General features: G+C 53.9%; 1 protein-coding gene across 1 annotated transcript in view; it reads left to right on the top strand.

Moving 5' to 3' along the window:
* ryr3 (ryanodine receptor 3) overlaps positions 1–15557 on the top strand; it is a gene marked incomplete at both ends in the record, with an annotated part of 132242 nt that overhangs the window by 42840 nt on the left and 73845 nt on the right. The window contains 4 exon segments of the mRNA XM_080531575.1: positions 6160–6324; positions 7453–7574; positions 8265–8445; positions 9374–9509. Of these exon segments, the coding sequence (XP_080387701.1) occupies positions 6160–6324; positions 7453–7574; positions 8265–8445; positions 9374–9509 (604 nt within the window).

The raw sequence follows: 15557 nt of genomic DNA, 5'->3' as shown, positions 1-15557 counted from the left end.
GGTGGCTCGAGGAGAACAAGAGGTGCTGGAACTGTGGGCGCGACCATCTGGCTAAGAACTGCACCTTGAGGAGAAAGTGCAACCGCTGTGAGGAGGTCCACCTCAACATCCTACACGAGGTCTCCCTCGCCAGGTCCACGGAGGGCACCAGAAGCCCTAGGTCCGGTAGCGCACCGGAAGAGGAAACACCTGTCTACTATCTAGACCCAACCCAGAGCAGCGGCTCCAAGGTCCTACTGAAGGTGGTGAAGGTCCGACTTCACCACAACAACGCTGTGTACGACACGTACGCCGTTCTAGACGACGGGTCGGAACGGACCATCCTTCTCCAGGAGGCAGTGCGCCAGTTGGGGCTCCAAGGGACTGAGGAGAAGCTGACTCTGCGCACGATACGTCGCGACCTTAAAGAGGTCACCGGGGCGAGAATCAACTTCTCTATCTCCCCGGCGGGGCGGCCGTCGGACAGATATCGGCTTCAGAATGTCTTCACCGCAGACCAGCTAGCGCTCTCCCGCTACGACTACCCCCTGGAGAGATTACGCGCAAGATATTCCCACCTACGGCGAGTAGACCTACATCCGATAGAAGGAGCGGAGCCAACCCTTCTCATCGGCTCGGACAACGCTGCACTGATCGTGTCGCTCCGTCCTCCGCTGAGAGGACCACGAGGCTGCCCGATGGCTGTTAAGACTGCGCTTGGGTGGGCCCTCCAAGGCGCTACCGAGTGGAGAGATAGAGACGGGAGAGCTACGTCATCCCTCCATGTCCGAACCGAAGAAGTGCAGACCATCAACTGCCTTCACACCAGTGTGGACTCCATGAATGCGGCGCTACTAGACAACGTCCAGAAGCTGTGGACGCTAGACGTTGCGCCCTACAAGAATGAGAAGCTCTACGTACGGTCAAAGGAGGACGTCTACGCCATAGACCTCCTTAAAGCAAAGACAGTGCGTATCGAAGTCCAGGGCGTGAAGAGATACGTCACACCACTACTCCGAAGAGAACCCATGCCAGAGTTTCGAGTATCCCCTCGAACCGTCCTACAGTGTCTGACCAGCACTGAGAAGCGTATGAGGAAGGACGAGGTCCTTGCTGCTTCTTACAGAACGGAGATGAAGAAACTGACGGAGTCCGGTCTGGTGAAGAAGCTTGAGCCAGCCGAGGCGAACCAGAGTGCCGAGTCTTGGTACCTCCCGCACCACAATGTTCACCACAACGGGAAGAACCGAGTGGTCTTCAACTGTAGCTACCAGGTGGGGAAGCTCAACCTCAACCACTATCTTCTCCCTGGTCCAACCTTGACCCCAGCCCTCTTGGGAGTTCTGGTGCGATTCCGTCAGCAGCCGATCGCAGTCAGTGGTGACATTAAGCGAATGTTTCACCAGGTCAGGATGTTGGAGGAAGACAAGCCACTCATGAGGTTTCTCTGGAGAGAGGTCCCGAGCGACCCCGACCCCTCTATCTACCAGTGGGAGGTGCTACCCTTCGGGACAACCTGCAGCCCCTGTTGCGCCACCTATGCGCTACAGACTCACGCCGCGCAGGAGACGGCACCTCCTGGAGTGTTTGACGCCGTCCATAAGAGCTTTTACGTGGACAACTGCCTCCACAGTTCGAAGACAGCCACGGAAGCCCGCCAGCTAGTCCAGGACCTGCGTGCTCACCTCCAGGAGGGTGGATTTGAGATCTGCCAGTGGGCCAGCAACGACCCGCAAGTCATCAGAGACCTCCCGGAGGAGGCCACCTCGACCAGCAGCGAGGCTTGGGTCTCTCACTCACCAGATGATGCTCAGGAGATGACGCTCGGACTTATCTGGCAGTTCCAGACCGACACTCTACGCTATCGCAATAAGCCTGCCAAGCCCCAACGCGTCACGATGAGAACGATATACAGCACTCTAGCGAGCCAGTACGACCCACTGGGATATATCGCTCCCTTCACGACGATGGCCAAGGTGCTTGTCCGGGAGCTGTGGGCCCAAGAACGAGGATGGGACGATCCTCTGCCTCGTCACCTAGAAGAGAAGTGGAAGGCCTGGGAGCAGGAACTTCCCACTCTCCAGCACATCAAGCTGCAGCGGAGCTACTTCCCTCCCTCCACGGACCTAGAGAGGAGTGTCATCACGCTACATGTATTCTGCGACGCCTCGGAGATGGCGTACGGGTCCGTGGCATACGTCAGAGCGGCAGAGCTTGGAGGTGAAGTCCACGTCTCGTTTGTCCTGGCACGTTCCCGAGTGGCGCCGAAAAAGCAACAGTCCATCCCAAGACTGGAGCTGTGTGCTGCCCTGAACGGCGCGCAACTGGGAAGGTTCCTGCTCGACGAGCTCCAGCTACCTCTGATGAGCGTCACCATGTGGTCAGACTCAACTACCGTCCTCCAGTGGTTGAAGTCCAGCTCATGTCGGTATAAGGTGTTCGTGGGCACCCGAGTCGCAGAGATCCTGGAGTTGACTGAGGTGAACTGCTGGCGTTATGTAGACACCAAGAGGAACCCTGCTGACGTCATCACGAGAGGGGCAACTCTCCAGGATCTGGCTGAGCCCCACCTGTATCACACGGGACCAGACTTCCTACAGGAGCGGGAGTCAGAGTGGCCAGCCACGCCGGCGTTAGCAGAAGACAGAGAGGACAAAGAGCTGCGTAAGACGTTGTTCTGCGGAGCCACCCAGGTCGTAGACCCTGAGACTACTCCGGGAGAGGAGTGTGAGACGCTCGAAGAGCTGCAGAAGAGGATGTTCTGCTCCAAGGCCGGTCTACCCCTAGATACTACGCTCAGCGCCGAAGATTACACCGCGGCGGAGCTCCTGGTGCTGCAGAGTGCCCAACAGGATGCCTTCTCCCGAGAGCTGGAGTGTCTCGAGAAAGGGAAGCCGATCCCCTCGGACAGTAGACTCCGCGGCTTAGCTCCAGAGCTCGACGGTGTTCTCATTCGCGTGGGTGGCAGACTGCGCCGCGCTCAAGATCTAGACCTAGACACGAAGCATCCCATCGTGCTTCCCACTAAGCATCAGGTCACCAGATTGGTCATCAAGCACCATGATGACAAAGTGCAGCACGCGGGTGGAGAGCGTGTCTTCGCGGAGGTACGACGGAGATTCTGGATACTCCATGGACGGGAGGCGGTACGGAGATATCAAAGGTCCTGCTCGGACTGCCAGAGGTGGCGAGCCACGCCGCCGCAGCCCATGATGTCCGATCTGCCCGAGGACCGGCTGCGACTGAGACAGGCTCCGTTCCACTCTACTGGGGTCGACTGTTTCGGGCCACTCCTAGTCCGAAACCGGCGAGCCTCCGAAAAGCGGTGGGGCATCATCTACACGTGCCTGACGACGAGAGCAATGCACCTTGAAGTTCTGCACCAGCTCACAAGCGACAGCTTCCTCATGTCCTTCAAGAGGTTCACCTCCAGGCGAGGGACCCCTAAGACCCTCCGGTCGGACAGAGGCACCAACTTCGTCGGTGGTGAGGCCGAGCTGAGGGCGAGCTACGCTGCGATGACTGAGGAGGCCCGTGACAGACTCGCCTCCCAGCAAGTGAAGTTTGAGTTCAACCCCCCAAATGCTCCACACTTCGGGGGAGCCTGGGAGCGGGAGATTCGCTCAGTAAAGAACGTCCTACGTACCATTCTCGGACAGAAGGTGCCTACCGATGAGGTGCTCGAGACTGTACTAGCAGAGATTGAGGGCATCTTGAACTCCCGGCCCCTAGGCTATACCTCCAGTGATGTAGCAGATCTGGATCCCATTACGCCCAACTTCTTGCTGATGGGGCGGCGAGACTCTGCACTGCCTCAGGTAGTCTACGACCCTGCAGAGCTCACCGGAAGAAGATGGTGGAGGCACAGCCAGGTGCTCGCGGACCAGTTTTGGAGGCAGTTCATACTGCACTACCTGCCGACCCTGCAAGTCAGGCAGAAGTGGACGAGGGAGAGAGACAACTTGTCCGAAGGTGCCGTGGTACTGGTGATCGACCAGTCCCTTCCACGCGCCGCCTGGCAGACAGGCAGAGTGACCAAGGTCCTGCCGGGTCCGGATGGAAGGGTGCGGACGGCCATCGTGGACGTTGGTGGTCGCACTTACACCCGACCTGTGGCACGCCTGATTGAGCTCCCTCAAATTACAAAGGACACTATCACCTCATACCTCACGCTGCTAGAGCAGCCTAGCCAGTGTGCCTTCCATAGTTAAATGAAACCGAGGGTTTCATGGGGCGGCTGTTATGAAGGCCCACAATTTAGAGCCAGTTAGTTTCCCCAAATCAGCCCTATTTTGCCCCTGTTATTTCCTTAATTATTTTCCATACTATTCATGTACGTTTTCATGAAGGTGTATGTATTGTTATTGTAATTGTATAAGTTCTGTCTTAGATTTGTTCAGTATTGTGCAAGCGCCAGATTAGTGGGCGTGGTTTTGATTGGCGTACGTGACTTGATGTATGTTCGGTTGGTATCTATAGCTACGGAGGTGGTCTGTGCGTTAGAGTGAAGATGAATGAGAGGTTACTCCTGTCAGTCACGGAGTCGACCAAGCATAGCTGAGTTCAGCCTCGTCAGGGTGAACTCATTACTGTGTACTGTGTGATGCTGTCTGGGAGACCTGCCTTTAGCATCGACTGTTAGTGGTGGATCACTGGCTACCCGCATCGCCGCGGGAGTTCGGAGTTTGGTGAGTTAACAGCGCTAGCCCAGTTTAGCTGTGTCACCGTTAGCCAGCCTTGCTAGCCGCCGGCTGCTAACGTTGGCGCATAGCGAGACCAAAGCCAAACAAAGCCGTCGCCTCCGAGGTGGATTGCGACCGACCGCTAACACCACCGGAGCTGACCGTGGACCACCGGACCTGAACCATTCACACCTCGTCGTTGACTACGAAGAAGCCCCTTTCCCTTCAAATTGCAACGTCACTCCCCCCCCTTATCTGCTGCCTTCCTCGAATCACATACGAGCTCCAACCAGGCCTCAACGCGCTCATTTTCAGTCCGGGACTCTAAGCCTTTTCAGGCCAGGTACTGTGTGTGAGTGAGTGAGTGAGTGTGTGTGTGGCCGGCGGGGAGGGAGTATATTGGGATGTATATATAATTTGTATAAATAAATGTGTTTGTTTATATTTGATACATTGCTGTGTGTTTAGTTGTCTGTATTGTTTAGTTTAACAGCAAATCTAGTATTGGGTTTAAGTATTGTCTTATAGTGTGATTAACTGAGTTATAGCTTGTATTATAATATATGATATATATATAACTGTGATATGCTAGTCTAAAGGGTTGCTGGCGCCCCCTGCCTCTATCCTCCTACACTGCCGATTTAGCTCAGAGTTAGTTAGATAACCAGCCCTTCCTAAACTTCTACAGTCCTTTAGCTACTCCCTGGTTACAATAGCATAGCATAGAGTACAGCACAGTGTTTTATTTGTATAGTATAGTAGTATAGTATAGTGGATAGTGTATATAGCCTTTATTTATGTAAACCAGCTCTTTTCCCTTCTTGTTTTTAGTATTTTTCTCCTAGCACCAGGGGAGCCCCCCCTCCTACATTTCGTTGTATGGTACCTGTACTGTATTAATGACAATAAAGACCATTCATTCATTCATTCATTCATTCATTCATTAACCATTGAGTCGATTAGCAAGATGCCTTGATGGATGATGCTCTTTCTGAAGAGGTCCTTCGTCACTTCCTACTCATTTACCCCTCACTTTGATCTCGCTCTGTCTCTCGTTCTGTCCCGTCTATTACCCCCCCCGCCCCCCGCCCTCTCTCTCTCTCTTTCAGCCCCTATCTCTCTCTCTCTCGGTTCTACCTGCCCAGCCATTAAGTGATAATGTGCTGATATCCAGGAAGGTCACTGCTGCACCATGTTCCTCCCAGCCTGCTGTCTCCTGTAATTAACGCCTGTATTGCTTCTTTACTGGGCCGTCAATGTTATTGTAGCCAACCAACCCCGGGGAATACTCTCCCTGTAGAGTAATCAATGTGCTCTCTCCAACCTGCCTCTCTGATTAGGGTTGAGTCTTAATTTGTCGTGTTTCTGTGTGTGCGTGTGTGTGTTTGCGTGTGTGTGTGTGTGTGCGTGTGTGTGCGTGTGTGTGTGTGTGCGTGTGTGTGCGTGTGTGTGTGTGTGTGTGTGTGTGTGCGTGTGTGTGTGTTTGTGTGTATCACAGGAAAAGCTGGATTCGGGCCCGAAGCGCGATATTGAAGGCATGGGCGTGGCAGAGATAAAGTACGGAGACACGGTCTGCTTCGTCATGCACGTGGCCACAGGGCTGTGGCTGTCCTACCAGGCACCTGACGCAAAATCCGCCCGCCTCGGATCTCTAAAAAGAAGGGTGAGCCATTTTCACATGATTGTGTGGTACTTGTTTGGTAACAATTTACCATAAGAAGCACTAAATGCAGTTACTCTGTACTTACATTACAAATTAACCTGTGTAGTTACTGTGTAGTTACATGTAATAACAGTATCCGAAAACGTATATCTGTGCAAAGTGTTTTCCTTGTCAGAGTCAAAGTCTCTGGTATCACCTCCATGTAAAGCATGACATCACAGGTCACACCCAATCCAGCAGGGTGTTAGCGTAGCTTTGTGGCCTGAGAGAGTTGGCTCCAGCCTCCATCCCCCTCCTCTCCTTCCATCCCCCTCTACCCCCTTCCCAAAGCCACCTCCAATCCCAGTCATACGAGGTGATAAGGAGAGCGGGATGGTGACAGTTTGTTTTTCTGAGAGAGGAGGGATTAGGTGAAAGCTGGCCTCTCTCTCTCCCCCTCCCGCCTCTCTCCGGGAGTGTGGAATGTGCTGCTCATCCCTGGGAAGCCTTCCAGACAACAAACGCCACCTCTGCACAACTCGCCAGACAGGCACCATAGTCTTGACAACATGCCAACGTGACTCACACCAGAAAACTATGAAACTATGCTGTAATCCTCCCCAGCTCTGATTAATCCATCTTATTACGATGACTCATGTTTTAGTGACCCGGGGTCTTCCTCAGTGCTGTGAATATCAACACAAGCCTAAAACAAACAGTAGCACTCAGATACAGTGATAAACAGCAAAGGGACATATAAACTGAATAATACGGGAGTGTGAATATTGGTGCCTTGGGAGTATTGATTAGTGGCTGAGCCATCATAATCGTGATATCGTACACTGTAAATGATATGATGTGGGTAAGACAGAATCTGCAAGAAAAGCTCTCTTCTTACCACTACCATAATGTGATAATGGAAATACGTAGACATTTTAGTGGTATGACATACCACTAACATGTCTACATATTATATTATCTGGAGTGCTTTTGGGAAATGATACAGTAGATTCATACCACAGCAGGTTCATTCATGTCCTGTACATACGAATCATACGTCATACGACTGTGGTTCATGGCATCGTGTGATTGTAGCAACGGTCTACGGTCTGAGTGCAATACGGCGTTGTTGTGTGTTGTTGGTGGCAGGCTTGCCTGCACTCTGAAGGCCACATGGACGACGGGCTGACTCTGCAGCGCTGTCAGGCCGAGGAGTCCCGGGCCGCACGCATCATCCGCAACACCTACCGACTCTTCAGTCACTTCATCAGGTACCTTGTTCTTGTGTATTCATTTATGTAGTTCTTATACAGAACTGTTCTGTCTATAGCTGTGCATGTATAGGCTGATTGCCTCCATGCCACACCGCATTGATGCAGTAATTCGTGCAAAAGGAGCCCAGACCAAGTATTCAGTGCATAAATGAACATACTTTTCAGAAGATCGATTTCTGTATTATAAATCCTTTTTTTGATTGGTCGTATGTAATATTTTTATATTTTTAAATACTGGATTTTTGATTTTCATGAGCTCTAAGCCGTAATCATCAACATTAAAACCAAAAAAAGGCTTGAAATATTTCACTTTGTGTAATGAATCTAGAATATATGAAAGTTTCACTTTTTCCCTCACTCTCTCCTATCCCTCCCACTCTCTCCTATCTCTCTCACTCTCTCCTATCTCTCTCACTCTCTCCTATCTCTCTCACTCTCTCCTATCCCTCTCACTCTCTCCTATCCCTCTCACTCTCTCCTATCTCTCTCACTCTCTCCTATCCCGCTCACTCTCTCCTATCTCTCTCACTCTCTCCTATCTCTCTCACTCTCCTATCTCTCTCACTCTCTCCTATCCCTCTCACTCTCTCCTATCCCTCTCACTCTCTCCTATCTCTCTCACTCTCTCCTATCCCTCTCACTCTCTCCTATCTCTCTCACTCTGTCTTATCCCTCTCACTATCTCAGGGGGCTGGACAGTCTGGGAGGTGATAAGAACACTGTGGTGGACCTGCCGATTGAGGAGATTGTGCAGACTCTGGACGACCTGATCGAGTACTTCCAGCAGCCGGCCTCAGAGCTGGAGCACGAGGAGAAGCAGGCCCTGCTCCGCTCACTCATCAAACGACAGGACGTCTTCAAAGAGGAGGTGGGGCCTGAGGAGACAAGAGATAAGATTAGATTTAGATTAGATTCAACCTTTTTGTCATTGCACAGAGTACAACGAAATGTATTTTTTGCTCTAGGCACAGGGTCAGCCATAGTCAGGCCCCTGCAGCAATTAGGGGATACGTGCCTTGCTCAAGGGCACACCAGCTGGTGACTGGAGGATTGCTGGCATGGTATCCAAGGTGTCTACTAGACTGCACCTTAGATATGATGCCAGCAACCCCCTCAGTCACCAGCTCACATATGATGAGATTCAACTATATTGTCACTGAAGAGAGCACTGAGACAAAGTACTGAGACAACTAAATGTAGTGTGTGCACATGACTCCCCCCAGGGAGAACAGAACAGAACAGAACAGCTCTGGGCTCGGGGCACAGGGTCAGCCGTCTTTGGTGCCCCTGGAGAAGTTAGGAGTTAAGTGCCTTGCTCAAGGGCACAACAGCAGTGGTAGGCACCTTAGATATAATGACAGCAACCCTCCAGTGACCCATCCTGAGGTGGGGATCGAACCAGCGACCTACCGATTGCTGGCCGGCCTCTCTAACCTCTAGGCTACCTGCCGCCCCAACGGCAGAGATGTAAGAGGTTTAACAGGCGGACAACAAGAATAAATCACTTAATTCCATATTGTCCAAAGCGTTATAAATGCATTCATACAGACTTATGAAGTGTTAACTGTGCAGGATACAGCATGCAGTAGATTATTATAAGGAATGGCTGTCACCATTGAGCACACGAAGGCACTCTTGAATAAAAATCATAAACCACTTAGATTAATTCCTAATACATTATACTATAGGATGAACTGTTGGACAAACCAGACTCACTTTGGCACTAGTATGAACATGTTGGTTGTGTGTGTGTGTGTGTGTGTGTGTCTGTGTGTGTGTGTGTGTGTCTCTCTCAGGGTATGCTGGCCCTCCTGTCCAAGTGCATTGACTGTCTGAACGTGTACGACAGCGCTGCGAGCTTCGGAGAGGTGGCCGGGGAGGAGGCCGAGGGGGCCTGGAAGGACATCCTCAACCTCCTCTACAAACTGCTGGGTAAGAGAGAGGGATGATGGGGGTAAGAGAGAGGGATGAACCGAGGTAAGAGAGAAGGGTGACAGAGGTGTGGTTACCTATTTCAACATTCTCCCAACTCCGGTGCTAGGGAGATGCAGAGGTGTGCAAGCCTCTCTTTTAGCCCAGCTCTAATACACCACACTCAGGCTGTCCCTCGTAGCTGCATCGTCCACCGCCCTCACCCGTCTCCCTCTTCCTCCTCCTCCTCCTCCCCGAACATTAATCTACCCCCCCCCTCCCCTTCCTATGTCACCTCCACCTGTCCCTCTGCCCCCATCTGGAGACCAGAGCTGCTGACAGGAGTGACATGGCAGTTTTTTGGTGGTCATCAGTCACAAGAGAGGCAGGAAGGTGGAGGGGAGGGAGGGAGAGGAGGGGTAAGGAGAGAGAGAGAGAGCGGAAGGGAGGGAGGGAGAGAGGAGAGAGGTAGGGGGGAGGGGGGAGGGGGGAAAGAAAGGGAGAGAGGGAGAGAGAGAGAGGCTTCACTACACACATACAAAAGTGACCTGCTCTGACGTACCATGTCTACCTGCTACACTGCGTCCTGGTTCATTGGGGTGTTAACACCAGTCAGATTGATGCTCAAACAGAATAATTTGACTAACAAATGTTCTGCTCCAGCTGCTTCATCACTGTCTCTGGTATTAGTGTGTCCTCTCATGGTCATCGCAAAAGATCGCCCAACCGTGAAGAGGAGCATGACCTTTAAAAAGTTGAGCTTTTTTCACTCACAGTTTCTTAGGTAGTTTGTTTTGTTGTCATCGAAGGAGGCTTATATTTTTAACAACTTTCCCTCAGTTCACCTTGACTGCCCTCATATTCATCTCCCCCCCCCCCATCCAGCCTATGCACACGTACTGTACACAACCATACACATATCTATATATACACACACACCCGCCCACACACACACCTATACATACACATATAGACACACACACACACCTTTACTGTACATACACACACACACACACGCACACACACCCCACTGAGTCCAAACACAGACTCCTGCCCGCTAACCCAACACAGGGGTCATTCTCAAGGATGACAGTCTGGTGAGAGAGGAGAGAGGATTTGTGTGATCAAGTAGGCAGCTCTGTTTGTTCAGACCTCCCTCCCATCACCACCCAGACCAGCCAAATATTTTATATTTGATTTATTTAACCTGTATTTATCCATGTTAGTTTTATTGAAATAACATCTATTTTTCACAGAAACCTGGTCAGAAACCTGGTCCAAGACCAGAACAAATCCCAAATGTAGACACACAAGACATCACAAAACAAATGACATACAGACACACTTATATTATGTTTATTGTGTTATGCACACCTTGAAACTGGAAAGCCAAATGTGGTGGAACCCCAGAGAAACAGAGACAGAGGCCAGGAGAATATATAATGATTTATTAAGGAAAATATAAACAAAGAAAATAGGCCCTACACTAACTAGTGGAAAAACAAACAAAAGGTGTGATGCAGGCGATAGTTATGGGGTGTGTAATTATACTATGTGTGTGTGCGTGTATGAGGTCAGGGGTGTTGTATTATGTGCTGCGATACTACCCTAGTGAGCAAAGTCCGAGATCCTTATCGGGTCAGGGAGAGTGATCCATGAGAGAGTAGTCCAGAGGGGAGTCCAGGGGTCGAGCCAGGGAGAGAAATCCAATTGAGAGAAGTCAGAGGGGTCCATACAGAAAGTTATATCCAAGCGTTGGATCTCCGTCTGTAGCAGGGTTAAGTAGGCGGCTGTCCCGGTGGTGATTGGGACAGCTGGGCTGAAACGTAATAGCCCACACCTGCTGCAAACAGAGCCAGAGATCCGGCCCACTCAATCCGGCCGGGAGGGGGCGCCAGAACGAGGCTCACGGGGGCGTGTTAGATTAGGAGGCACAACAGTACCCCCTTCCTCAGGGGAGGCACCGGACGACGGACCCAGGGCCCCGGGGTTGGCTCGGTAGAAATCCTCCAATAAGGACGGGTCGGCGAGATAGGACGCAGGCACCCAAGTCCGGTCCTCGGGCCCGTAGCCAACCCAGTCCACTAGGTATTGAAACCCGCGACCCCGGCGGCGGACCTCCAGTAGTTTGTTTACCGTCCATACCGGGTCCCCATCATCCAGGACACGGGGCGGCGGCGGAGCCGGGCTGGGGGAAGACAAAGGGCTGGCGGCCACAGGTTTAAGCTGGGAGACATGGAACACCGGGTGTATTTTGAGGGAGGGAGGAAGGGTCAAACGTACCGCCGTGGGGTTGACGATACGGTCCACGGGATAGGGACCAACGTACCGGGGGTTGAGTTTCCGGGTGGAGGTTTGGGAGGTCTGGAGGGGCAGGTCCCGGGCCAACAGCCAAACCCTCTGACCTGGCTGGTAGTCAGGGGCCGGCACCCTCCGCCGGTTCGCGCTCCGCCGGGCGCGCTCGGTGGCGCGGAGCAACGCCGCCCTGGCGGTCCTCCACACGTTGCGACACCGGCGGAGATGGGCCCTGGTGGTTGGGACCGCCACCTCCAGCTCCTGTTGGGGAAACAGAGGGGGTTGGTAACCCAGGGAACATTCGAATGGGGACATACCAGTGGCGGCGCTCTCCATAGTGTTGAGGGAGTACTCCACCCACGGCAGGTATTTCGCCCAGGAGGAGGGATTGTGGGCGGAGACACATCGGAGAGCGGCTTCCAGAGCCTGGTTGGCCCGCTCGGCCTGCCCATTGGACTGAGGGTGGTACCCGGAGGTGAGACTGGTGGTGGCCCCAATGCCTCTGCAGAAGGCCCGCCAGACCTTGGAGACGAACTGGGGGCCCCGGTCAGAAACCACATCCGAGGGGATCCCGTGGAGGCGTACGACGTGGAGAGTTAGGAGGTCCGCCGTCTCGGCCGCTGTGGGCAGTTTCGGGAGGGGAACGAAGTGGACCGCCTTGGAGAACCGGTCCACGATGGTGAGAATGGTGTCGCACCCCTGGGAGACAGGGAGCCCAGTAACAAAGTCCACGGCGATGTGCGACCACGGTCGGCTGGGCACCGGGAGAGGCTGCAGGAGACCCGCAGGAGGCCGATGGGAGGCCTTACTACGGGCGCACACCGTACAGGCGGCCACAAACTCCCTGGTGTCCCCCCTGAGATTGGGCCACCAGAACCTCCTCCCGATGAATGCCGCCGTCCGCCGCTCGCCGGGGTGGCAAGCGAAGCAGCTGGAGTGGCCCCACTCCAACACCCTGGCTCGGACAGCTGTAGGCACAAACAAACGGTTAGGGGGTCCGGTCCTAGGGTCTGGTTCGGCCCGCTGAGCCTGTCTCACCAAAGCCTCGACGGGCCAGGTTACGAACCCCACCACCCGGGACGGGGACAGGATGGTATCTCCCCCCTCAGCGACACCCGAATCCGCCTTGGGGAACTGGCGGGAGAGAGCATCAGCTTTGACGTTCTTGGAGCCGGGACGGTAGGTAAGGGTGAAGTCGAAACGACTAAAAAAAAGAGCCCAGCGGGCTTGTCGAGAGTTGAGCCTCTTGGCGGACCCAAGGTAAGTGAGGTTCCTATGGTCAGACCACACCAGGAACGGTAGTTTGGCTCCCTCCAGCCAGTGTCTCCACTCCCTCAGGGCCTCGTGAACCGCCAGCAGCTCCTTGTTGCCCACGTCGTAATTTTGGGCCGCGGGTTCGTAGCGCCGAGAGAAGTAGGCGCAAGGGTGTATCTTCTGGTCCTCCCCCGACCGTTGAGAGAGGACCCCCCCGATCCCCGTGTCCGAAGCATCTACCTCTACAATGAACTGTCTCTCGGGGTCGGGGTGGATCAGCACTGGCGCGGAGGAGAACAGGTGTTTTAGTGTGCCGAAAGCGGTCTCAGCAGCGGCGGTCCAGCAGAAAGGCCGTGAGGTGGAGGTAAGCGCAGTGAGCGGCGCTGCGACCTGGCTGAACCCTTTAATGAACCGCCTCACAAATCCCGCGAACCCCAGGAAGCGTCTAAGTTGTGTCCGGTCCGTGGGCTGAGGCCACTCCACGACGGCCTTGACCTTGGCAGGGTCCGCCCGCATCTGTCCGTCCTCCACCACATTACCCAGGTAGGTGACCGAGCTGGTGTGGAAAACGCACTTCTCCCCCTTCACGAATAAGCGGTTCTCCAGGAGCCTCTGCAGGACTAGCCGGACGTGCTGGTGGTGCTCCTCCACGGACCGAGAAAAAATAAGAATGTCGTCAAGGTACACCACAACAAAAATGTTTAACATGTCCCGAAGGACATCGTTGACCAGGGCCTGGAAAATAGCAGGGGCATTAGATAGACCAAAAGGCATGACGCGGTATTCAAAATGGCCGAGGTGGGTGTTAAACCCGGTCTTCCACTCGTCCCCCTCCCTGATGCGGACTAGATGGTAGGCGTTACGTAGGTCCAGCTTGGTGAATACCTTGGCATGGGTGAGGGGTTCGAAGGTGGAGCTAATGAGGGGAAGGGGATAACGGTTCTTTACAGAAATGTCATTCAGAGCCCGAAAATCAATGCAAGGTCTGAGCCCACCGTCCTTCTTGGATACGAAGAAGAATCCAGCCGCGAGGGGAGAGGAGGAGGGCTGGATGATACCAGAGTTGATGGACTCCGTAATGTAGTTACGCATCGCCTCCTTTTCAGGGAGTGAGAGGCTGTAAAGTCTACCTTTAGGAAGGGTGGCACCAGGCAGGAGGTCTATAGGACAGTCATACGGGCGATGGGGTGGAAGGGAGAGTGCCTCGTCCTTGCTGAACACCTGGGCTAGGTCGTGGTAGATGTGAGGAACCCCGGTGAGGTCAGGCGGAGTGATCTTAGACTTGGGGTCGCTAGAGGGAGACAGGGCGGAGCGAAGGCAGGAGGCGTAACACGTACCTCTCCAGCCTAGGATCTGGCCCGAAGCCCAGGAGATGTGAGGTTCATGTCTCTCGAGCCAGGGTCTACCCAGCACCAGGGGAGACGTGGGGATCTGAAGGACAAAGAACCGGATCTCCTCTGTATGATTCCCGGAGATCGTAAGAGATATAAGCCCAGTGGTGTGGGTGATAGTTCCTAGGGAACGGCCATCAATGGCCCTAGGCATGATGGGGCGGTCTAGAAGGACTAGGGGAATGCCCGCCTGGTGGACTAAGTTTTCATCGATTAGACAACCATCAGCCCCGGAGTCGATGAGGGCGCTGACAGACAGGGTGTCCTTCCCCCAGGTGAGAGTGGCAGGGAATAGGCGACTGGGGGTGACCTGGGGCTGAGAGAGAGAGGTGTTGCTCACCAGTATGCCCCCTACTGGTGAGCTGGGTCTTTTGGCCGGACAGGACACGCCCGGATGATGTGCCCCTCCTTGCCGCAGTACAGGCACTGCTTGTTGAGAAGCCTCCGTTCTCGCTCCTCTCGCGAGAGCCGAGAGCGTCCGATCTCCATGGGCTCCCCAGCCCCGGAAGTAGCCACGAGAGGAGGAGGCAGCAGGGGCAGAGAAGGGGGCGGGGTCGTTCCGGCGTGATAGGTAGTGGGGCGCGTGACAGCTCGCTGGACGCGGTCGGTGCGTCGTACCTGGAGGCGTGCATCCATCCTAAGGGCCAGGGTAATCAGCTCATTCAGGGTGCCGGGATCGTCGCGCACCAACAGGTCCTTGATGGAATCATGTAACCCCTTGTGGAAAAGGCTGAGGAGGGCTCCGTCATTCCAGCCTGTCTCCGTGGCTAGAGTACGGAACTCGACCATGTACTCGGCTACAGAGCGGGAACCCTGGGAGATGGCTAACAAGCGGCCGGTTACATCCTGCCCGTCCTGGGGGTGGTCGAACACGAACCGGAACTCCGCTTTAAACAGGGGGTAATCCGTGGAGTATCTTGAACTGCTCCCGACAGCGGCTATGGCCCATTTGAGCGCTTTGTCAGCGAGTAGAGACATGATAAACGCTACCTTGGCCCCGTCGGAGGAGTACTTGGAAGGCTGGTGCGTAAATACTAATTCGCACTGGGTCAGAAAACCCCGACAACAATCAAAGTCACCATGGAATGGAGCGGGGCTGACTAACCTGGGTTCCCAGTGAGCGACAGGA

This window comes from Nansenia antarctica (assembly GCF_963989245.1).
Source record: "Nansenia antarctica genome assembly, chromosome: 1".
Lineage (NCBI taxonomy): Eukaryota > Metazoa > Chordata > Actinopteri > Argentiniformes > Microstomatidae > Nansenia > Nansenia antarctica.
This window is presented reverse-complemented; position numbering and strand designations above follow the sequence as displayed.